The following is a 25534-nucleotide window of genomic DNA, read 5'->3' on the forward strand; positions in this document are numbered from 1 at the left end:
GTCCCACTTTCTTTTTTTCAAGGAGGCAGGGGAAGGGGGCTTTGGGAATATAATCCTAACTGAGGGATCAGGGTACTGGGGGTGATGGTATGGTGCAGGCACAGGAAGGCACACAGCTTAGCAGGGCAGACAGACTTTATTAGTGATATCAGTACAGCAGAGGTGCCCATGGAACAGTGGGGAGGGGACCCATGCCTGGACCAGTCCCCCTTCTGCCCCTGCCAGACCCTACCAAGATAGGGCCTGGCCTAGACCAGTTCCTCCTGCTCCACCTGAAACATGGGGGTGGAGAGCCTGGGGCTGGCCTTGCTTCTTGCTCCTCTTATCGATCCGATATTGTCATTTCCCCGAAGGGATTAGGTCTCTCTCTCCCCAGCCCCTAGGCAGGGAATCCCAGCTACTAGGGAGGGGCAGCTTTGAGGGGGCCTGAGGCCTAACAATAGCCTCTAGGGCCCCTCCCTGCCCCATACCCTTGAGTTCCCTGGGGCCCAATGCAAGCAGGTGGAGGGAGGACTGAGGACTTCAGGGGGTATGGGCCCCCAGGCGTTTGGGCTTGAGGGAACCCCACAGCGACTGAACGCCCCTGCGGACAGTCCACCCTACACGGCGGGCAACGGACTCTGCAGGGGGTGCCGGGAGGCAGGAGGTGGAGGCCTGGGAGCGTGCATCCAGACACTTCTGGTAGCGGAGCTGCAAAGAGGCAGGTGCAGCAGTCACTCTCCAGCCTGCCCCATGTGGGGTGGGCATCACCACTCCATCACCCTACCCACTTACCATGCAGGCAGCCTGCACAGCCTCTGAGAGGCTGGCAGCATTAGGCTCGCACCAGAACATGTGGCAACAGAAGGAGGCTGGGCCGGCAGCCATGATGAATGCAAATGTGTGGACATCTCTGCCCACAGCCAGGAAGGAGAGAAAACGCACCCGACATTCCCCCAGCACTGCTTCCGTCTGGAGGGAGGGAGCCCAGTTAGAAAGGAACAGCCCAACCCTCTCTTCCACTGAACACATCCACCTTACTGGCAGCTCTTCCCCCACCACCCCAGGCTCCCCTCCATGGCGAGGCACAGCCATGCCTTCTCCCATCCCAGTCTTTACCTGCTGATGCAAGATGGTAAGGGTAGCAGGGGCCACGCTGACGTGACTTGGGGTCCACTGCTCACGGCTACTAGAGGACAGGACTGACTCCAGGGCCCCATTTATCACATCTACCCCTGGAAGATATGGACACAAACATGATACCACTAGGGGTGGGGAGAGTTTACCCCAGGGCCTTTGCTCCATCCCCATTTCACCAGTTTACAGCCCTGTACAATGCTGCACAGGTATCCTTTCCTTGGTACCCTCTTCCTTGGCTTCAGTAATTTAGCACTTTTCTGGTTTCTTCAATATTGAATCCTAGGCTTGGTTTTCTTCACCTGATTCTGACTCTTCCTTCAGCCTCCTAAATGAGCTGATCCCCCAAAGCTCTGACCTCCCCACATCTTGGCTCTCAGTGTTCACCCACATTCAGACATTCAATTACGTCACACTACAACTCTCAAACCAGCCCCTAAAGGCCACTCCTCTCCCAAGACCCAAACTTTGGTTTGTTTTGTATCCACTTGAGGTAAGTTGACTTTTGTGTCCCACCATGCTACATCATTATAGTGCACAATTGCATTTACACCTATGACAATCTCCCAATTGGTTCTTTTATTACCATTTTACAGATAAGGAAACTGATGCTTAAAGTTCCCTTCTTTATATTCCTAGTTTTCAGAACTAGAAGGAATGTCAAATCTTAGTTGGATTCAGTAATTTCTATAATGTGCTCAAAGGAAGTAATGCAAGATTCCTGGTTTTTTAGATCAATCAACTTCCTCTGTAACACAGTGGTTTCCTCCATCTCAAACTGTTATTCAACACTTCACTCCTGCATCCCACTTTTGCCTGCACTCAGCAGAAAACCATGGCAGGAGAAGCGCATAGCATGGTGCTGCATGGGTGCTGGTCCCTGCACTACTCATGAACAGGCAGTATGATCTACTGGTCTTTACCTTCACAGCTAAAAGGTTAGAATAAGCAGTGCCTACGTGGAGGCATGCAGCCCTGTGGGCCACTCCTGGGCCCTCTTGCCCCTCTCAGTGCCTCCGGGCTCCCAAAGGAGCAGACTACATGGACCCTCTTTGGGCAGAGGACAAGGAAGAGGACAAATGCCTTCCTCGAAAGTCCTCCCTCATCTTGGCCTTGCTCATCTTACCTCTCTCTGGATCAAGGCCAAACTCCTCTCCCAAGCATGCAGGTCCTCCAAAAACTGGCCTCATCTGAGCTGTCAAGCCTCATATTTTACTGCTCCCGGAGCTTCAAATGATTTATGTAGCATTTATTAACATCTAGTCCTGGCAAATGCCCTACTAGGCAGATGGGGAATGCAGAGTAAGAGAAGAGGATGCCCTCGAGGGACACAGGCTGCAACTGTGGAAAAGCTTCGGTTTGGAGTACCCTTTCCCTCTTGACTGAGAAACTCCCGATACTCATCCTTTGGGGTTCATCCAAGTCCCGCCCGGAAGCCTTCCCTGCTGCAAGGAAGAGAGAGGATGTTGCAGGAACAACTCTTAGCACATCTGGTAACTGCTAGAAAACCTTTCTCCACACTGGGCTGTGACCATCTCAAGAACAGAAGCCAAGTTTAATTCATCCCCATGTCCCCAACCCTAGCACAGGGCTTATATACTGAAGAAATTCCAGATGTACGAGCAAGTCACCCTGAAGGCAACATGGGCAAATGCATCCAAACTGGCATAACCGAGGAACCTAGAAGCCCACAGAACGGTGACAACACAGGCAGTCCTGAGTGGGTCAGATCCGACTGCCAAGGGCTGTGGTGTTTTCGACATTTATACCACTCAATGGAAACTCCTGAAGACCAGGAGTGTGGACAAGATATCGAAGTCAAACAGCTTAACAAGCTCATGGGGCTGTGGGGATGGGGCCTGGCCTCAGAGGAGGGGGAGGATCAGCGTGGAGGGGGGGAAAGTAGTGGAGCAAGTGGCCTAGAAAGTCTGCCATATTTGGTAACAACTCAGGAGTGAAACCTACACCCTGAACCCCAGCCCTGCATTCCCAATACCCCTTATCCTACTGTGCATTTTTTTTTCCAGATCAATTGTTGCCTTCCAACATAGTATGTAATTTTGTTATTGCCTTTCTCTCCTGGCTAGAATGTCAGCTACCTGAAGGCAGTAGTCTGTCAGTTTTGTTCATTCATGTATACCAAGAACCTAGAATAGTGTCTGGCACAAATCAGGCATTCAATACTTATTCATTGAATAAATGAATGATTGAGTGAATATTGCAGCTTTAGGAGGGGCCAATGCTAAACTCCTAGAGGTTACAAAGGGAGCATAAGACAAAGCAAGAAGTGAGGTTAGGGACTCAACAGAGCAGACCCATCAAGGTGACAGGCAGCAGAGGAGCGTCAAGGATTGCAGATGCTTGCTTCATCATTATGAGAACCTATGTAAGGTGGCAGAAAGACAAGAGAGTAGGGGTAGTAACCAGAAGAGGCAATGAGGGTTTGAAAGTTGAGGGTGAAAGGCAAAAAGAAACGAAAGCAAAGGTGAAGAGGTCAGCCAAGCTTCCTTCCTGCTCCGTGAACATGATTTTCTTACTTCCAGCTCCATGTCTGTGGCAGTACCATTCAACCTAACTGGAATACCAATTCCCCGCTGCAAATCCAGGCCTCCTTTCAAACCCCACCTCAATCCCCATCCTTTCCAAGAAGGGTTTGTTCATTGGATATAAGATGCTGGTCATTAAAATCAGCATTGTTTGAGGGGAAGAGCAGAGAACTGAAGATGACCAGGTTTGAATCCTAGGTCTACCATCTCCTGGCCATGTCATTTGAGGCAAATCTCATTCATTCTTTGATTTGTTTATCCATTCACCAAACACTTTTGAGTTCTTCCTAAGTATCTTTTGATGTGACACCTGACCACATCTTGAAGCAGTCTCTTTTTTTCCTCTGGCCTCTCTCCTGCTGCTCTCACTATCCTTGTCAACTTCATCCTCCTGCACTGTCCATTAAATGCTGGAGGACCTAAAAGCTAAGCCTAGCCTCATTTCTCTTTTCACGGTGGGTTGCCTACTTTCGGGGGTCAGTCTTCTCTACACTCATGGCTTTGATTACCTCCATAACCCAATAATGCCACATTTGAATCTGCAACCCAGACCTCTCCTCTGTGAATTCAGCTGCCAACCTGAGTTTGCCACTCAGCTTCCCCAAGGCACATCAAAATTGGCATGTCCAAAACTGAACTCCAATCTCTATACCAAAACTGGCCTCTTCCAAAGTCTGCTACCTTTAGAGAATGACATCACCATCCAGTTAGTTCCCAAAGCCAGGAAGTCAGGAGTCAGCCTGAATGCCTCTGTCCCTCGTCCCACCTTTAGTCAATCACCAAGATATTTGATTTTAATTGTCTAAACATCTCTTGAATCTGCACACTCTTCTTCAGCTCCACCACAGTCCACAATACTCTTCTTACCAGCCATGACTACTCCCAAGACCCTCCCAACTGAGTTCTTCACGCCCACTTCCACCTGCTAAACATCTTTCTCCATGGCATAGCCAAAGCAAGCTTTTACAACATTCTAATCTGATTATGCCAAGTGCCTCCTCAAAACTCTTCTATAGCTCCTTGCTGTTCTTAGGATGAAGACAAATCATTAACATGGCCTATGGGGTCCCACAGTGTCTGACTGCTACCCCGCTCCCAGCGTCATCTGGCACCAATCATCTTCTCTCAATGCCTTTGAAGTACCAAAATGCCTTCCACTATGGGTCCTCCCCTACACTGTTCATTCTGCCTGGAATGATCTTCCCCTGCTTCATTCTCATCTCTATCCCATTTTGCCACATTAGCTCCTATTCATTTTTTGGTCTTAGTTCAAATGTCACTTTCTCAAGAAAGTCTTTTTTGACATTCTAAACAAAATGAAGTTCCTCTGTTACAAGTTTTATAGCACCTTGCTACTTTCTTTCAATGAATGTTCATTTGTAATTACACATTTATTATTAATATGATTATTTGATTAATTCCTTTTTTTTTTTTCTGCTATGAAAGCTGTGGCCATTGTTCTCCCAGGACCTAGCACATGGTAGGCTTTATATGTATTTGTTAGCCAAATGAACAAATAAATAACAGGTAATGTGAAAGCACTGGAAATATAAGTGAGAACCAGATTTCTACTCTCAGTCCCCTTATCTACAAAATAGGTATTACCAAAATCCCAACTTCATAGGATCATCAAAATTTAAATGACAAAGGGGCACCTGGGTGGCTCAGTCGGTTAAGCATCCGACTTAGGCTCAGGTCATGATCTCATAGTTCACGAGTTCAAGCCCCGCAGCGGGCTCTGTGCTGACAGCTCAGAGCCGGAGCTTACTGCAGATTCTGTGTCTCCCTTGCTCTCTGCTTCTCCCCCACTCGCACTCTGTGTGTCTCTCTCTCAAAAAAATAAACATTAAAAAAATAAAAATAAAATTTAAATGACATATATAGAAGTACTTCACAAACAATAAAGCATCTCACAATTATGTTCACTGCTTCCTCTCTAGGTGCTCACAGCTCATAGTGCTGTAATACCAAACCCAGCTCCCAGCTGCTACTTGGTGTTTGCAGTCATCTAAGACCTACCTCCCAACCCAATCAAAGTTTTTCCACGGGATGCAAGAGTTGGTGTCCCTTGCCTAGTTCATTGGTTCACACTCCATAAAGGCATGCCAATTGCTGCTATAGGCAGGACACAGAGTGCAGATGGGACAGAGGTACAGGAGGTGTACCTTTAAAGGGCAAGGTGACATCAAGCATGAGGAAGGTCTGATAAAAGAGGTATTGGGAGGCAGAAGGTGGGAGCATTGCTTTGGGATCAGTGTTGGTGGTCCCTAGCTAAAGAACACACATACCAACAGGTTTAGCAACAGGCACGTTCCCCAGGTAATAGACTTGGAACTTTTGTACCAACTCATTCTTGGGTGCTGGGAATTCCACTGTGGAAAAGAAAAGGAGGATCAACTGTGGTGGCAGGTCTTGCTCACCCCCCAGTCCCCATCATGAGGGCATAAGCTGGACATGCACCCAGCCAAGTCCTCACCTCCACCCCTTCCCCATCTGCCTTTAACCAGAGTCCCTTCACTTATTTGCTCCAAAGAATTCAGTCTCCATGTGCCCATTTATTATCATGTCCATGTAGTAGCACATGCCTTTTCTTGAGTCACCACACCTTTGCTAACACAGTTGAGCTGGATCTGGAAGAGTTGTGTCACTGACCTTGGAAAGGGACGTCCACAAGTTTAGAGTGGTCCAGGGAGAGTCCATTTACCAAGCAGCGGGCATTACGCCGTTCGGCCATGATCTGAGGAAGGGAGAAGCGGAGGGGAGGAGCGAGGGAGAATCCATTAGGGCTTCATTGCCCTGGAGCCCCCCCACCCCAACTCAGTGACCCCACCCACATCCTTGTAGAGCAAAGGTGGCAGCTAGTCCAAGGAGTGGAGGGGGCCGTGCCTTAGAGCAGATCTCATGCAGGCTGGTGGCGATGTTCTTGGCAGGTGCCTCACAGCGAAACACGTGGCACTTGAGCATCTGGGTCAGTTTATCACGAGCTACGTAGGCAAAGTCCCTGTTGGGGGAGGGGCACCTCAGTGTCTCCCAGTGCCATCCAGTGCGAGGCATCATCCCTACAAACCCACACCCTCCCTGTCCATCGCAGCTCCTCAGGGCTTCCAGCCTCAGGATGGTGTCCTGTGGGTGCTGCCTTCTGGCTGATGGGTAGACAGGCAAGCATGCTGAGGAGGGGAAAATGGGCGAGCACAGCGGGCAGGAAGGGGCAGGGCAGAATAGGGGACCTCAGGTGCTTTGAGGCGTCTGGTCCAGGTGTGGGAGGAGGAACGGGAAGGTAAATTAGGCATAAGTACCTCTCTCTGGGTCCGGCAGCACAAGAGAGGCAAAGAATAAAGTTAGGGAGGAGAGCCCCCACTCTGACTGATGGATGAGTCCCCGCCCTAGGATCCCAGGCCCAGCTCCCACCTTCCACTGTCCCGCCCGACGCCCCACACGCGAATGCTGACAATGGGCTGGGCATGCAGCAGGGCCTGAGTCTGTGGCTCCACCAGCTTTAGTGTCTCGTCCTCCAGCTGTAGCAGTAGGTCCTTTCCCTGTGGGCCCAGAGAGCAAGCACTCAGTGGGGCCCCAGCTGGGGAGGTGCTGATCTCTGCCACCTCCAGCTCAGGGCACCCCCAACCTTGGCGTTGGACCACCCACCGTGCAAGCCTCACTCTAGTAGAGGTCACATCTGTCATCTCTTATGTGACTCCTTTTAACATCCAGTCACTGTTAGAAACCATCTCCCAAGGCCCCAACCTGGGATCACACACCCATGTCACAGGGCTGTCACTTGGGGGGGCTGACACCTCCATCACCCCGCCGTTGCTCAGGCAGCCCAGCTCTCCTCTCCCTCACAGCTCCCTTCCCTTCTCCACTGTACCACACCTGCCAGTTCAGCCCTCACCTCCCCCCAGCCCCCAGACATGGGGTCGTGCAGATTGTTTTTGTGGTAGGAAAGCTGACGGATGCAGTTGTTGACTGCCACACTGCTGCGTCCAGGGGCCAGCTCCTCCTCGGTCATCTCCACCCAGCCTAGGGAGCGCACGGCGAAACACTGCCAGACACAGAAGAGGGGGTGGGAGGTAGAGTGTCTGAGCTAGAACTGGAGGACCCCCAACATGGGACACTCTCCTGCTGAGAGCAGAGGAGTTCCTGACTCAGAACATGGCATCTGGGAGGGTATGTTGAGCTCCCCAAACAGGATATGGTTGGTGGGAGGGGTGCTGGTCTCAGAGGAGACCGCTGCTAGTACAAGGAAGCATCTGAGCCAAGCCTGGATGGACCCCCCACCCCACCCCCGCCAAGCCACTGGGCTGGTTGAGTTAAACACTGACATGCCTCTGGTCCAGACACAGGGGTCTGTGCTAAGACTAGAGGAGCTCCTAACTCAGGACGTGGAGAGCTTACTGAGACCAGAGATACTCCCAGAACATGACATGAGGGGGTCTCCCACACACACAGGAGCTCCAGCCTGAGGAATGGGCATTGGTCTTGAACGAACCTTGATCCCTGGGTTGGCATTCCGTGGAGGCAGCTTCTCCTCCTCTTGGGGTAATGGCTCTGGGCTGGAGGAAGATGGTAACACTTAGTATGGATCACCAAACAGGGAACTGTCCCAAGGCCTCTCCCAGAGAGATCCATCCCCCGGCTAGCCCACTGTGTTATGCCTTCCCACTCACCTGAGGTTCTGAGCTGGGAAGGACAATGTCCCTTCCTCAGGGTCCTTCAGCCCCAAATCCATAGGGGCCTCCTCACTGGGTTCATCCTTGGGAAGGGGTGAGAGGAGTCAGGACCAAAATGATGCCCCCTCTCCAGTTCCCCCATTATAAAGCAGGTCCCCTCACCTTCCAAAATTCTCCATCCTCAAAGCCTTCTCCATGGGCAAAGCCTGTCCAAGTGAGCTAGGAAGAGGGATGGGAGCAATGAATGGGTGGCTCATCTTGCCCCAGCAGCACCACCACTCCATCCCTGGACAAAAAACCTGTGAGCTCACCTGAGACTCCTCTTGGGGGCTGTTCCCCTGTGAAGGAGAGGCCCGGCCCGGGGGCTCCCACTGGGTGGTCCCTGTTGGGATGTGCCAGTAGTAGGTCCCTGAGGTATCCTGGACCCTCATCCATCCAGCCGGCAGGTCGGAATCCGTCTCGAAGGCGTTGGGGTTCCAGAAGGAATCTGCCGGGTGGGGGGGTGCTGATGAGGGTGTGCCCACCCAACAAGCAGTGGGTACTTATGCCCAGTCCCCTCACTGACACTCCACTGTACAGAGGGAGGGATGGGGGGAGGGCTCCAGCACAAGGTTCCTGCTTCCTCCTAGAGCCTGCAGTCTGGAATCACAACATGGGGGACCACCCGCAGGGGACATGACTCAGGTCTCCCCCTGGACCCTGCGCCTAGCTAATGTGGCTACATAGAGGGAAGGAGGAAGGCAGAGAGAAGGAGGGAGGTTGGGTGACCCCAACTGACCTCCTATCATACATATCCATATCTCAGGTGCATACACATATCAGCTCCTGCACACACATGTGCACTCAGGCACACAACACATACAAGCCCTACTACACACCTGTGCAGCCACAGAAACACAGAAACACAAGGGTGTGCACACATAGAAAATGCCAATATAGACGGCAGGTATCAAAGTCAGGGGCACCCACAGGTGCAAGGGCAAAAACATACATACACACACCAACTCCAGCCATACACTAATGCCGACACCATACACAGAGGTGTGCACACACACAGTTATATATATCAGCTCCCACCACATGTGCGCAGAGACCACACCCACAACAACCCCCAACATGTGTGGGTACCACACAAATAGTGAGTGCACACTCAACCTCTGCCACATGTGTGCAGATACCACAGACATTCACACCCAGACCCTTTACCACACACAGACGCAGGCAAATATTTCATGCACATGCACACATACCTGTGACATACACTCTTCGTCCCCTAGCAGAGCCACACCACTCCAGCTCTGTGGCCCAGCTTATGCCTCCTCTGCCTCTCCTCCCACCCAGCCCCACCCCACATCATGCCCAGACCCATGCCACCCCTCACCTGGACTACTGTCCTGCAGGATGATGGCCAGGAAAAAGTCCTGGGAGAACATGGCGCTGGTTCCCAGCCCCTCCTGCCTCCACCCTCCCTCCTCACAGCCCCTCCAGCCCAGCCAGCTGGGCTCACAGCCTGGTGCTGGGCTGCAGAGAAAAGCTCATCCCACCCCCTTCTCACCAGGGCAGAGCGCCTGCCAGGCAAGATCCTCCCCCGCCTGGCGATCGCCAAGGAGGGGCCAGGACCACCAGGGGAGGGGACCTCCTTGGGGTGGGGATGGAGGGTCCTCATAAGACCCCAGCCCATCCTGTTTACATCTCTTCTTTCTAATCCTGGCTCCCCTCCCCCTATCCTGAATCTCCATCCCACCCCGCAGCAGCAGCAGCAGTCGCCACAGCACCACAGTTAAACCTAGTCTTGGGGACACCAGGAAGCTCAACCCCTCGGGAATACCCCAGCCACCTGGGGCCCTGCAAAGCCTGTAGCTCTCAGAACAAAAAGGGTGTGGCTTCAGGGCTCCCAGAGCTCCCTCCCGGGCCCAGAACCTGCCCGGCAGTTTGAGGCCAAAAGTGGGCCTTAAGGGCTGGGCCCTAGCAAGCTTGAGGTTGGGCTTGGGGCTTCCCATCACAGCCCCCCTCACCTGCCAGGGCCCAGCTAGGCTGCAGCGTCTCCTCGGCAACCGCAGCACCAGGATGGCTGGGAGCGCCCAGACTGCTGACGTGCTTCCCGTTACCAAGGAAACCAGGAATCCTGACTGGTCCAAGAGGCAGCAATGAGGATACAGGCAGTCCCCAGACCCAGGCTGCTGGGCAACCGGGCACAGAGAGACTGGGAGCAGGCATGGATACCCGAGGTGGATGCACACCTAATGTGAGAGTCATTTATTTGAGCAAGATATCTCACCACCCTCAGCTTCCAAGTGAGGTGGGTTCACAGAGGAGGGGCTCTTCTTGCCTGTCCAGCCTTCTAGGTAGCCATTACCACCTCTTCTCCCTCCACCCTCCCTTCTCCTGAGGCCCCAGGGAATTAGAATGCCTGCTCTTCCCCAGGAGCCCTCCATCATCTTCAGGGTTCTCCTATCAACCTTTCAGGAACACCAACACCCAGGGCAACCATACCTTACACAGCCACACCCTTCTTCATGAAGGGTCATACACCTTTTGAATCTGGAGACCAATTCACCATCTTCTGACTGAGTCACACATACCAATCCATCTGCCATCCCTGGTAGCCTGTACCTTCCTGCTTCAAAGAGCTTCATCCTTCCGATCTGTCCTGGAGGGGCCACTCTCCCCCCTTTGACCATCTGGGAGGCCCTTCTGGAGCCTGGCACATCTCTCTCCAAGCACAGCCCCACTCAGGCCTTTGCTGCCACATGCACACATTTTTTTCAGGAATCTTCACTCCTGCATCGACTCATTCAGGCACTCACGCACGAATTCAAAGGTTTGTGTTCGTTCATTCATTCATCCATGTACACCTTCATGGTGAAACCAGGAGTGGCCATTTACTCAGGAGTCAATGAATCGCATAATGTTCTCTCCTCTTCTCCACTCCCATGTCACTACAGTAGTCCAAGCTACTACCTGGAATTCTTACCCAGATCACTGCAACAGCCTCACAGGTGGGCTCCCTCCTCCAACCTCATCTCCACCAATCTGGGCTGCACACTACAACCCAAAATTGATTGTTCCAGAATGCTAAACTACTCTCCACTTTAATATTCCTAATTGTTTTCTCTTGCCCTCAGGATAGAGCTTAAACTCCTAGGGTTTGGGTGCTGTTATGAGCCCCTAGCCTCTGCCCCTCAGCCTTATCTCTGATCACCCCCACTCCCTCCTTGTCTCTCTCTCTCCCTGCTTGGCAAGCCCCTCATCCTTTCCAAGTCCAGCCTCCCTCCCTCAATCTTCACCTGGCTATGACCCACTCCTCCTTCAGGCATCCATGTAAAGGTCACTTCTCAAAACTGACCCACCCCTTTCCCCCCACCATGCACATAGGCAGGGCTGAGTGCCCCTCCTGCATCTCTCCCATCCCAGTGCTCACCATGCTGATCAGAACTGCCTGTTTATCTTTGTCTCCCCCACTAGACTGAGTACCATAAGGGCAGGTCCCTTGTAGGATGCATTCTCAGCATCTAGGACAAGGCCTGGTGCCGAATATGAACCCAACACAGACAATAAAGTTCTTTTGCTCATTCGTTTACCATTCATTCATTCATTTATTCATGCACTTATGCATTCAATCAACAACTTTGTGGAGATCCTAAGATGGGAAGGAGAAAATAGTTTTGTTCAATTCCAGTCCATTCCTTCAGGAGTCCAGACTTCCTCTGTGGCCTTCATGGTCATAGTACCACAATTACAAAAGAGTAAGCAGTGACTCAGCCCCTTCCTTAGGCTGGCCCCACACCACTCACTACTTTGAACTTCCACAGTCTCCACCAGAGTTTGATCCTTGACCATTCTCTCTCACTGAGGTTGATGCCCGTGTCCAGCATACCCTTCCCACTCCTTCAGCAGTTCTATCCTCCTTCTCCCAGAAGACTCACAAGGGCAGCTACTGCAGTGACCATCCTAGCAGCCCCTGAGCAATCAGGCCTCTGACTCATACCCACCGCTAGGGCAGGGGCTACAAGCCAGCAGCCTATAGACCAATACAAGACTCAGATTTGGTGGGGTCTGCATGGTGCTTTTAAAAAAAAAGAATTGGGGGGGGGCACCTGGGTGGCTCAGTCGGTTAAGTATCTGACTTCAGCTCAAGTCATGATCTCACAGCTCAGGAGTTTGAGCCCCACGTCGGGATCTGTGCTGACAGCTCAGAGCCTGGAGCCTGCTTCAGATTCTGTGTCTCCCTCTCTCTCTCTGCCTCTTCCCTGCTCACACTCTCTCTCTCTCAAAAATAAATAAACATTAAAATAAAAATTAAAAAAAAAAAAAAGAAACTGGAATATTTCACATCAATGTCCAGTTTTCCATTTACCTAGAAAAGTTGCATGAACTGGCTCCACTGCAACTGCATTTCCCCCCACCAACCCTATAAATAACAAGCTAGAGTGGAGTAGCAGCTGCTCCCTTTAAAGGGGGTCCAAGCAATGACCATCGAAGGCCACTAACATCACAAAAAGAGAGGCAATCAGACTTTGTCTTTGATAGAAGTACTAAATACCACCTATGAAGTGTTCTTGCAAAAGCAAAACACAAAAAACCTCTCAAATCTGAGTCTGATCAAGGCTCTGGAACTCACTCCCAAATCTACAGGAAATCTAGGGGAAGAGAAACCTGTTCAACACTGCCACAGCGAGAGCGTCTGCAAATCCAGACCATGGAAAATCCAGGACAAAAAACACAGTGTCTCCAATTTAAAATGACAGCAACAACAACAACAACAACAACCTGCAAGCAAAAATAGAGGACAGACAGAGGAATGAAACAACAATATACAGATCCAAAAGAAAATTTAAGATACACATCCACCGCTGAAAGGTCTGGGACTCTTTGGTTATTGATTCAAACAATCAAAACTTTTTTAAATAGCTGAGTTGGGGGTCATTATTAAACAACTGGGAAATTATAAACATTAACTGGATATTTGATAATATTAAGGAATTATTGTTAAAATTTTTTGTTCATGACAATAATGTTATAGATCTTTTTAAGAGTTTTGTTTTTTGGAAATGCATGGGTAAACACTTTTGGGCTTGAGTGTTTGCTTCAAAATAACCTAGGCTAGGGCCCAGGAGTAGGTGGGGGTATAGATGCACCAAGATTAGTCATGTGTTGATAATTGTTGAAACTGGGTCATGGGTAAATTGGGCTCATTATTCTATTCTCTTGACTTCTGTAGATGTTTGAAAACGTCTGTAACAAGTTTTTTGAAAGGGGATGGTGTACTGCCCTTTGCTCACCTCCATGAACTGCATGTCCCCCTGCAAAGGCTCTACCATTTGGGGCCTGGTATAGTGCCTGCTGCCAGGCACACACAAGAGTCTTTCCTGATCTTTACTTACACCCCAGCCCACAGAAGTCCAGGATAGTAGCTACAGCCCATTATCTCTGTCCTTTGTTCCTCAGCCCTGTCTGCATCTCTATGTGACATGAGCAAATATGGAGACTCAATTTATTTAAATAGAACACATTTAATGATCAATCTTTGTAGTCCTAATATCTATTTTCTCCCCTCACCCACCCTACAAAGAAGAATATGTTTATTCTTCCTTTACTTCCTAACTTTTAGTCAATATTCCATTCCTGATACAAAGGTTACAAAATGGTACCCTTGCAATGCCCAGAGGGGTCTCTGCACATAATCCCCGACCTCAGTCTTTCCAAATAGACCTCTGTGGGGAGGTGCTGCTGCTGCCTCCAGACCCGGCCTGTTAAAACCTGTTTCAAGTGCACCTGGTTCATCGTGCTGTGTGCATCAGTGGCAGGGTATGCAGGGCCAAGAGCTCAGGTCTAGACTCGGTTCTACAGTGATCCCAGACTGTCTGTGACTTTAGGAAAGCTACTTAACCTCTCCAGGCCTCCTTTTTTTGTCATCTGTAGTACAGGCATCATAACAGTCTCTACCTCACAACATTACTGTGAGGATTAAATATGATAATGCTAAGCACAGGGCAGTACCTGGTAAGTACTCCATAAACACACCTAGTTTACCATCCATCAGGGTGTGCATGACGGGAGGATCTATCAACTTGTGCAAGCACTCTGAATGCAGGAATGGTTTCATTCAGGAAAACCTGGCTGGATATGGTCTGCTGAGGACTGAGGACATGTGCTCTGTGATTCATGCCCAGGCTGGCCCTGGCCTCTATTGCCCTCCCATATTCCCCAAGTTAAGCTCCATTAAGGTACCTGTGTCCTCCGGGGAGCCATAGGAGGGGCTGCCCTGGGATAAGGTAGCCCAGCTTGAGTCCTCATCACTGGCTGCACTGTTCCGCATGCCAAACAGGAGGCTGGCACTCTTGCTGTGCTCTCGGGGACCGTCGGCAAGGGCCTGGGGTCTGGGGGGCATCTCCGCACTCTCCGGGGGCTCGGGCAGCCCTTGGGGAGAAGACAAGTCCTCCTCCTCCTCCTCCTCATCCTCTTCCTCATCATCCTCCTCGGCCTCCCCTGCTGCCTTCTCCTCTCCTTCATCTGGCCCCTGCTCTTGGGTGCTGATGATCAGACCAGATCCTCGGAGCCCTCTGTTGGCTGCATTGTGGGCGGAGAGCTCCAGCTCTGAGTACAGGTGCATCAGGCCTTTGGGGCCCAAGGGTGCCATCTCAGGCTCCTGACTGGCCTCCTCTGCCAGGGTCAAGGTCACGTTGCGGTTCTGGTCACGATGGGCCGTGGCAGCCCGCCGGAGCTGGTTCTGGCCCTCTTTTAGCCACTTGGCATTGGCAGGGCCTGGCTCAGGACCACCACCCTCCCCCATGGCACTGCGCAGGTCCTTGGGTCCCACAGCCGTGGCCTGCAACTTGGAGTTGAGCAGCTGGTTGTGGGCAGCGTGCAGGGGCAGGGGTAGGCTCAGGGCGGGGCCTCCGTGGCTGTTGGCATTAATGGCCGACTGGCTCAGTGACGATGGAACAGACATGGCCTTGGCAGATCCTGCGGGGTGGGGAGAGGAGACCATGTTCAGCCTCCAGGTCTGGATAGCAGCACCCTTGCTTCTGCCCAGGGCTGTGCTCTGCACCTCCTCATCTCCCTTACACACAGCAGGCCAGCACCCAACACTCCATGTCCTGTGAGCTATTTTCCCATGACAACAACTAGGCCCAACTGCTGTCCCCCTTCACCATCACCTGCTCAACCCTATCTATCTCCACCCAAGGCTGGGGCCAGGCCCCACAGTCCACTCTGGCCCCAAATCCCCAGCCCTGAGCTTTCTGGGACAGTACAGCCAGACCCTGCTCTGCCCTCGCTCCTAACACCAGAGCCTCCACACAATGGCTCTCTGTGCATCCCCACCCCCAGCTTATCCGACCGGTGCTTACTGTGCCAGGGACCCAGCTGGCGTGGGACTGGCTCATGTGTTCTGGACACTGGACACTAACTGCTCCCTTCCTCCTGCCACATTGCTATCCACAGCCCCCTACTGTGAGCTCCCCAGGCTGTGTTCCCATTGTTGTTAAATCACTGGGCTCAACCAGCCCTGAAGCCCACCCCTACTAGGGGCTGTAAGAATAGGAGAGAATGAGCTGCAGAGCCATCCCTCAAGGGCATGGACCTAGGAAGGAAGGTCACAGAGGAAGGACCTTCAGTTCCAATCCATGGCTCCTTTGGCCAGTTGAAGCTACATTTTAATGACTGTTTCTATAAAGTGTCTCACCATGGGCATTACTCCATCTGCCAGCTCCTATAATGCCCCATGCCTGGATCATTGCAGGGGCTTTTAACCTATACTCTTCAGCCCTTCAGGTCTTGATCCAACTGTCACCTTCTCAGTGGCACTTTCCCTGATACCCTTTTAAAACTGAATCCCGCTACCAATCCCTCTCTCAGCTACACCCAAGCCTTCCCTGGTGCCTAGACTGTCAAGCTATTAATCAACATTATTATTATTATCTGTTTTATGATTGTCTCCTCATGACTATAATTTCAGTTCCATGGTGGAGGATTTTGTCTTTTTTTTTCAATGCAATATGTTCAGAGCTTAACACACTCTTGGCACAGAATAAGAATTCAATAAATATTTGTTGAATGAATGTATAACTCCACCCTCCCATCTCCTAAAGGCCCCATTTTATCATCTCCTCTCCCAGTTTCAGAAAGCACACTTTGGCCATGTTACTGTGTCTCAACAGTGCCCCAACTAAACCCCATCTGCCCTTCAGGTGAGGGGATCTCCTGTTCCACAGTGACAGCACCCACTTCCTATCCCCTTGGACCCCATCTCCTTACAAGCCCTTTGTGGACCACCTTCTCTGCCTACCTATCCTTCCAGCCACATAGCCCAACAATCCCACCATCAAGGCCTCACCCTCCCCTCCGCATCTCCCTGACCTTCCATTGCTCTGCTGCTCTCCTTCACTGACCCCCCCACTATAAAGCACTTACTCCCTGGAGCCTCCCTGCCACCACCTCACAGGTCATTCTCCCTGACCAACTACTACCCAATTCTCTCTCATCCTGGCCCTCTTAGCTCCTACTGTGTCACCCTTCCCCCTCCCTGATACCCTCTCTTGGAGTCCTCTCTTCCTACTTGACCCTTCTCCCAGCACAGCTCTCCCTCACTTACTGCCCCTCAACACACACCTCTCTCTCTGACTCCTACCATATGGCTCTTTCTCCCTGATTTCTCACCTGAGAGTTCTCTCTCCCCCTGGCCCCACTGGGGAGTTCTTTCCCCCAGAACCTCTGGCCCCGGGTCTCTCTGCACCTCAGTGCAGCTCTGAGCCCTGAGCCAAGGCTGCTGGTGAGGTGCTTTTGGCTGCCTGAGCAACATTCTGCTGTCTCTCAGGCGCAGTGCGCGGTCCTGAGGCAGGAGCCATAGTCCACCCTTCCATCCTGCCCAGCTCCTCCGCCCCTAGGACAATGCTGTGTATACGTCTGTGACATAGATGAAAACATGTTGTCTGTGTATCTGCCTCACATGTAACTGCTGGCTGCTTGGTGTGGCTCCACTTGGGCAATAAGCAAACTCACGGTCACTGGTATAAATGAGAAAAATAAATGGCTCTGCTGCTACCTAGAACCACAGTAATCTTCCAAAAATGGAAACCAGATTGTGTCACTCCTCAGTTGGAAAACTTAGATGGCTCACTGCTGCCTTCAGGATAAAGTCTGTGCTCATTAGCAGGACACCAAGAGCCTACCTGAGCCAATCCCTATGACCTCTCAGACCTCCTCCCCCTTCCCTCCTTATTTCACACCTTACACTCCACCCTCACGAAGTATGGCAGATTCCGGAATTGGTCGTACCCTCACAACCCTGGCTCTTTGTTTATAGTGCTCCCCCAGCTTGGAATCCTACGTCCCCATGTGAGAATCTCTGCTCATGTTTCAAAAGTTGGCTCAGCAGTCAAGGCCCCTAAGCAGTGAGCCTTTCTGGTTCAGTCCTCTCTCCTCATGCTCAGGAGACTGTTCCCTCCTCTGTCTCAAGACACCCAGTGCCCCAGTGAAGTCTTATTCAACTTCACATTCCCATTACCAAAGAGTGTGTGCTGTGCGTCTATGACAGAGTGGGCCCTTGGTGTGGATGGAAGAGAAAGATGGAGGAGACAGATATGGGAAGAAAGGAATTAGGAGGCCCAGAACTAGTGGCAACAGACATTGAGACAGGCTTGTGTGGTCCTGTGGGCTGGGGATGGGCAATAGGAGTGTTAGGTAAGGTGCTGGAGAATGATGAAGGCAGGAATCCCAGAGCAACAAGGACCGAGATCTAGGGAAAAAGGGAGGGATGGAGTTAGCATAAACCAACATCCTGGCTTGAGTCTGTTCAATAGTCGGATCTCCATGAGTTCCAGGATGTAGAAGACCCCATGACTCTGGCAAACTCAGAGGATGATGGAGATGATGAGCCCTTCTCTGAAGCAGCAGTATATGGTTCCAGGTTTCTAAGAGGTCAGGATGGGACCAATCTCCTTAGCACTTGGAGGTGTGATCTGGGATGGGCACATATACTGTGAGGCTGAGACGGTGAAGAGCCAGCTCGACTCCAGGGCATCCCTGTCCCTCCGGTCACCAGGGCAGAAAGTACTGGGGGAGAAATGAGGCAGCTCTGTTGCCAACAAATACTGAAGCCTGAGCACCTGGTTCAAGACACTGTGTGGTACCATCACCTAACTTTTTGAGGTCAAAGGATGACTAGTATCTTTAAGAAGGGGCACATGCCAGCTTCTCCCTTCTCCTTGGGAGTCCCTGATCCCTCTCAAAGGATGGAAAGATCCACATGGATTCTGGCTCAAGGCAAGGAGCTAAAAGAGTGGCCACTAAGCCTGAAGGAGCTGATATCAGACCACAGGGGTAGGGGTGAGTCCTATTCAAGGTCAAGAGTCCTCTAGCCTGCCAGCTTACTATTTGTGAGGCACTGTAGGAGGCATGGGGAAGAGTGATGAATTATAAAGAAATGGTTTCTCCCCAGTGATGTACACAATCTAGCAGTGTAGTGCCAGTGTCTAGAACAGTCCCTGGCACCAATAAGCACTCCCTATTTGTTGAATAAATGATGGTGTATTGTGATGGGGGAGGAACAGGGCACTACAGGAGTCTGAGGCTTATTCCAGTCTAGACATCGGCAAAGACCAACTTGGTGAAGGGACTTTTTTTTTTTTAAGTAAACTTCACACCCAGCATGGAACCCAATGCAGGGCTTGAACTCGACCCTGAAATCAAGACCTGAGCTGAGATCAAGAGTCAAATGCTTAACTGACTTAGCCACCCAGGCGCTCCAAGGAAGGGACCTTTAAGTTGAGACAAAAACACAACTCTCCTTGGACCACCCCCAGTACCACCCCTCCCTGCCAGCGGAAGACCTCCCACTCCTCCTTCACAAAGGAAATGGAAGCCAGCAGTTGGAGAATGTCCAGAAACACAAATTTGCTGACTTCAGCACCTACCCCTTTCTCCTTCTTCCTAAGACCAACTGCTTCATCTGTTACTTGGCTCCTTCCTTTCATGCCTTTCCAGGAATTTTCTACCACTGTTTATCCATTTTTTCTTCTATATAATCAACCTCTCCTTCTCAATGGGATCCACTATCTCCCAACTTAAAAACAGAATGTTTCTTGACAGATGCTCCTCCAGCACCACTAGCTGCTCTCTCTCCCCAGCTTAAGCAAACTTCTTGAAAGAGCTGTCTTTACTCACTGTTGCCATTTCCTCACCTTACACTCACTGCTCAGCCGTCTCCAACCCTGCCTGCATTCCCAGCACACCTCGGTAACACCTGCCAAGGTCAACAGGACCCTGTGTCATCTAATTCAACCCACACAGCCTCTTGGTTGTACTCTCAACACCACTCAACACCCTGCCCCTCATCCAACTTTCATCCATGGCTCTCCTCCATGGCTTCCCCACACTACATCTCCTGGTTTTCTTCCTACACTCTAGTTCCTGTCCTGTGGCTCCTTAGCCCCCTATGCTGGCTCATCTTCCTTTACCAACTGTCACACACTAGGGTTTCTCATGGCTTGTTCTTATGCCCTTTACTCTTTCTCACCAAATATTCAATGTATTTATTCATGCCCATAGCTTCAGATGCCACCTATACACTGCTCATTTCCAAATTTACATCTCCATTTCAGACCCTTCATCTGAGCTCCACAACATGTACATTCAACTTCCTACTCAACATCTCCATCTGATGTCTCAAAGGCCTCTCAGACAAACATGCCTGCTTAAGCTTCTCTCTCCCACACCTTAACTAGTCTTCCTTTAGGATCCTGGCTCATGGAGTGATATAACCACCCTTCCGGTTGTGCAGCAGGGGTACCATCCTTGACACTAACTTCTCCCTCACTCCCCACATTCCATCCATCCCCAGATACTGATAATTTTCTCTCTGAGGAAAATTTCTGGATTTCATCTACTCTCCACATCCACTACCATCACAATCTGTACCAAGGACAAAGACCTTAAGATCATAATTATTAACAAGGCCTAAATTGTCCTGCTTAGTGGGGCCTCTGCCTTCCTCTCCAGTATCAGCACTCTGCTCTCCAGCCTCACTGGCCTTCTTTTGATTCCTCGAAGACATGATGCTCTCTCCTTTCACAAGGTGTTTGCATGTGATTTTTCCTTGCTGCCTGGAACCTCCTTCTGCTAACCCTCACTCAGCCTAACTAACTGATACTCATCCTTTACATCTTAGTTCAAATGTCATGTTCTCAGAGAAGCCTTCCTTGGCCCTCTCTCTATCTCCCAGACCAGTTTAGCTTGTGCTTTTATGTATTCTCAAGGCACCATCCACCTTTCCTTCACAGTATTTATTACACTTGTGATTTTACTCTTCTCTGATTCCCTCCTGGATTATCAGCTCTGTGGGGACAAGATCCCAGTCTATTTTGCTCATAATTATATCTTCAGTGCCTAACACAGTACCAGATATATAAAAAGTGCTCAAAGTATATTTGTTGAATGAATAATTGATCAGATAGATGCCATTTTAAAGGATCACACTGTGTTCAGAGTATTTAAGGGGAGGTAGGCAAGAGGGTATGCTATTAGAGCAATGAAGGGAAAAAAAAAGAGTTTTGGCCTAGATTAAATTCAGTATCAGTGAGAACAGAGTGAAATGAATGGAAAATATCTGAAAATTAGGTAGTGGATGTGACAGAATTTGGTGACATTAGATACAGAGGGTGAGGGATACAGAAGGTGAGAGAGGTTAATCTAGAATGTTGCCCAGTATTCCAGCTTGGATAACTGACTGGAAAGTAGCCATTTCTGAAAGCTGAAGGGAGAACAGATTTGGAAGAAGGGTAGAGAGGGAACACAGGGAAGATAATTCAGCTTCGGATCTGTAGGTCTGGAATTTCTGTTGAACTTCAATGAGGATGTCATGATGGCAGCTGGATCTGGAGTTCAGAAAAGAGGTCTGGGCCAGATATAAACATCTGAGAATCATCAGAATATATATATATGAAATTTGAAGGCTTGGTAGTGAATAAAATACCCAAGGAGAAAGTACATAATGAGAGAAGATAGCTCAGGACAGAACTAAAAGCTTTACCAACATCTAAAGTGGGGGGGAAGGAGGTAACAAATGAGACCACGAAGGAGCAGACAATGCTGGACAAGAGAAACCAGGAAAATGCTTCCAGGACAGTTACCACACACCACTGAATACTACTGAAAGGTAAAGGGGGATAACAGAAAAGTGTCCTTCGGAGTTGGCCACCTGGAGGTCTCCGGTGACCTTGGCTCCAGCAGTTTCAGTGGGTGTCCGCGACAGAGACCAAATGAAGAGGTTTTAAGAATGAATGGAAGTGAGGAAATGAAGACAGCAAGTGTAGGCAAGGTTTCGGCTTTGAAAGAGTAGAGAGAGCTGGGACTAGTCTCGAGGGGCTGGGAATGCAAGAAATGCACAGGCAGTTGCAAAATACGTTCCGAATAACCTCCGAATTGGCGGTGGGAAAGCTGCCCTGGACGAGAGCTTCAGCGAGTGCTAGGCCTCCTCGCCGAGCTGGGGACACAGCCGGCCGGCCCCAAGGCACACCCCTTAGTCGCCGAGGGCAACAGAATGCGGCTTGACAGATTCCAGGCCTGGGACCCTGGAGAAATCCGCCAGGGTTCTGTCCACCTCACCCCACGTCCCATTCCCAGCCCTTGACCTCCCCTCCCCCAACCCCCATCCCCCACCTGCTCTCGTTTCGGGTCCCCCATACTCGCCCCTCTCCAGCCCGGAGGGGCACCAGGTAAAGGTCGGGGAGGGGGCATTGTGAGGACCAAGGTGGAGCCTACAAGGGGGAGAAAGGGGGATGGTCGGAATGTGCGCGGCGGGAGGACCGCCCGCAAGGATGGGGCCTGGCCGGGGGAGACCCAGGCCGCGTGGGGAAGGGGCTGCGGGGTCCGCCGGCCGCTGGGGAGGTCGGGATCCGGCCTCCGGGGCTGGGACCGGGCAGGGGCAGCTCCTACCTGCGCGGGGAGGCCCCAGGCCCAGGTGGCGGAGGTGGCTCAGGCTGCGGGGCTCCGGCTCCGCGGCGGCTTCTCCATCACAACATCCCCCGCCCTGGAGCGCGCGGGCCGCGGGGCCGCGCCCCGAGCGGCGGAGGCGCGCGCGGGGCGGGGGGGAGGGGGGTGGTTGGACGGAGGGGCGCCATCTTGGGCCGCGCGCGGGAACGGGCGCGCGAGCCCGTCGCGGGCGACACTTGCCGCAGCTTAGCCGAGGGCCGCGCCCTGCGGGACGCTCGGATCTCAGGGCGCCCCGCGGCCCAGCCGCCCTGGTCAGCCGCCAGCCCTGCGCCCGGGTCCCCGGGTCCCAGAGCTCTGCCCCTGCCTCCACAGACCCCTGTCTAGCCCGGCACCGCCCTCTGTGGCGAGGCGCCGGACTCACCGAGCGCGCCCCGCAGGGCCCAGGGCCCGCACTCCCGCGCGCGCCGCACCGACGAGGCTGGAGCGGGAGCGGCTGTGGCGGTGGCCGGGCCGCGGCGGCGCGGGGAGGGGCCCCGAGGAGACAGCCTGCTCCACTCTTGCGGCAACAGTCCCTGACGTCCTGGTGGAGAGGCAATGAGGACACAGGGTTGGTAACAATAATAATAATAATAATAATAGATCGTATTTATTGATCGCTTACACTGTGCCAGGCTCTGTGTTTAAACCTTTTACAGGCATGCATCCTCACACCAGCCCTGTGAGGTCGCCACTATTATCCTTATTTTTCAGAGACAGATGCTGAGATTAAGAAAGGTAAAGCGACTTGCCCGCAGTCACAAGTAAGTGGTGAAATCAGACTGAAACCCAGATGTCTCTTAACACTCTACCCCTGCTGCTGAAGGTAAAGCTGCGACACCCAAGGGCTTTAGAATGTCTGGAATAAATCACTCCCTGGTAGAAATTCATGAGAGGGAAGGAAAAAGGGAGAATGTAGGTGAAAAGAGGGAAGGAAGGTACGGAGGGGCTCCATGCTGCACAGACTACTCCTTGGATGGTGGGATAGTTCTCAGCGGCCAGGAGGCCATCAAGGATATGAGGGGGAATGTTACCATCCAGAAATCTTCGCCTGGTTCATTCTTCTAAGGCAGAGGTTTCAATTTATTGGAAATGCTAACCATTGAACAACTGACTGGAGAAGCCCTCAAGGTACTTCAAACTAAAGATGTCCGAATCTAAATTCATTACCTCATCCTTTTATTGGCCTTCTAAGAAGTTTCACTGTGGTGAAAAAGAACTCTCCCCAACACACGCATACACAGACACACACATACACAGTAGCCTGGATACAGTTCTACTTCGCCCTTCCCAGTGAATGGCACCACCATCTACTTGATTGTCCAAGCCAGAAGCCTCAAGATCATCCTTGACTACACTTTCACTTGACTTGAGGTGAATATGAATGTTTTAAATTTGTTTACTATGGAAAATTTCAAATATATACAAAAGGAGACTTAACAGTATAACGAACCCTCATATACCCATCATTCAGTTTCAATCATTATTAATTCCTGGCCAAGAGTTTATTATGATTTGACAAACATTTATGATATATGAACCATGTACCAGGTCCCAACCTACAACCTAAGGATCCAAAGATGAGTCAGATTTTACTGTAACCCAATCTGAAGATATAATATCTGACCTTGGTTCTTGAAAGATGAGTAAGAATTATCCAAGAGAGGAAGGGTGTCCTCCTCATTCATTCATTCTTTCTTTCAACAAATAATTGTGAGGCACTGTCCTTGGTGCTAGGAACATGTAAAGAAACAAGAATACATGGCATTGTCCCCACATTCATAAAGCTTGAATAACAGGGGAAAGAGACATTAACATGTGGTTAGAAATGTCATGACTATCTTGAAGGAGATGGACAGGATGCTAGGAGCAGACTAAATTTGGCCTGGGAGGTTTGGGAAGGCTTTTATAAGGCAGTGGCACTTATGAGAGGGGAAGGGGTAAAGGAGATGGAGGTCATCCAGAAGAAGAGGAAATCACTCCAAAGCCAAGGAGAAGTACAAAAAGGCCAATATGGATGTGAGAATGGAGAAGTATTCTCATCTTATTAGATGAGCTAGAAAGGTGGATAGGTACCAAATCAAAAAGGGCCTTGTATATTAGGCTAAGCATTCTGGACATTATTTTAAGGGGAATAAATAATCATCAGAGGGTTTGAGGCAGGGGAGTAGAATGTTCCCCCTTGTATTTTAGAAGATCACTTCAGCTGCTAAGTGGAGAATAGATAGGAGGAGGGCAAAATTGGCAGTGTGGGGACCAGTTAGGAGGCAATTGATGTAGTCTAGGTAGCAAATAATTATAGTGGTGGGAGTAGGGATAGAGAAAGTTGAATAGGTTTAACAAAAATTCAGTAGGTAGAATTCACAAAAATAGTGATCATTTGATTTATTGGCTATGGAAGTATGAATAAAGAGATGACTTCTGGATTTCTGCTGGAGCAAATGAAAAAATCCAGAAATATCACCCATTTACAAATCAGAATACTTGTCTTCCCAACCCCATTGAGTAGGATGGCTGCAGTATTCAGGGAAATCTCTTCAGATAACCAGAGGCACACAGTACAGGGTGGGGAGGGTGGGGAAAGGAGTCTAATTACCTAAGATGTAAAAAAGGAAATTGTACAGTTCACACATAGTGCAGTTTGACCTACACACAGTCTTCTTGAATCCCTGATCCCTTTGTGAGTCTGCAAAACTTCCTGAATAATGGGGAGTAAAACTGTGTCCTTCACCCATCCTTTCTCTATTGTATCTCTTCTCCATTTCTAATGCTCTCCATGGCCTCAGAGCAATCAATAGCCTATGAACTGCCTCAGATGCTCAGTGTGTGGTTCTGACAAATGTAGGTCCCTCTGAGGCAGCAATCTTTTAAAGTTATTACTTTGAAACTATTAGGAAAAAACTTTATTTAGAAGCAAGTCTATCGAGGGGCACCTGGATGGCTCAGTTGGTTAAGCACTCAACTCTTGGTTTCAGCTTAGGTCAGGATCTCACAGTTTGTGAGTTTGAATCCTGCATCGGGCTCCACACTGACAGCGCAGAGCCTGCTTGGGATTTTCTCTCCCTCTCTCTCTGCTCCTTCCCTGCTTACACACACACCTCTCTCCCTCCCTCTCTCTCTATCTCTCTCTCAAAATTAATAAATAAATAAACTTAAAAAAAAAAAAAAGCAAATCTATCCAAAGTCACATACCAAGAATACTGGCTTTACGCTTTTTTGATTAATAAACCAGCCATT

The 25534-nt window shown here is 50.5% G+C and overlaps 1 protein-coding gene across 5 annotated transcripts; it reads right to left on the minus strand.

The window, feature by feature from the left end:
• Positions 1-117: 117 nt before the first annotated feature.
• On the minus strand, positions 118-22793 carry APBB1 (amyloid beta precursor protein binding family B member 1). 5 transcript variants are annotated; one of them, XM_047878772.1, is made up of 15 exons: positions 22683-22790; positions 14561-15295; positions 10345-10458; positions 8641-8816; positions 8492-8548; positions 8327-8412; positions 8149-8212; positions 7552-7701; positions 7071-7198; positions 6549-6663; positions 6315-6399; positions 5951-6034; positions 1099-1214; positions 775-951; positions 118-690 (listed from the first exon to the last, which is right to left on the minus strand). In XM_047878772.1, exons 2-15 carry the CDS (start codon positions 15279-15281, stop codon positions 523-525), a joined length of 2241 nt encoding a protein of 746 aa, XP_047734728.1. In that variant the 5' UTR covers positions 15282-15295; positions 22683-22790; the 3' UTR covers positions 118-522. The 5 variants fall into 5 exon arrangements, 4 of the variants coding, with proteins under 4 accessions (XP_047734728.1, XP_047734724.1, XP_047734726.1 ...); XM_047878768.1 differs by lacking the exon at positions 10345-10458 and having other exon boundaries at positions 22683-22787; XM_047878770.1 differs by lacking the exons at positions 10345-10458; positions 22683-22790 and adding an exon at positions 22265-22583.
• Between the last annotated feature and the right edge of the window lie 2741 nt (positions 22794-25534).

The sequence above is a fragment of the Prionailurus viverrinus genome, chromosome D1 (genome assembly GCF_022837055.1).
Source record: "Prionailurus viverrinus isolate Anna chromosome D1, UM_Priviv_1.0, whole genome shotgun sequence".
NCBI classification, from domain to species: domain Eukaryota; kingdom Metazoa; phylum Chordata; class Mammalia; order Carnivora; family Felidae; genus Prionailurus; species Prionailurus viverrinus.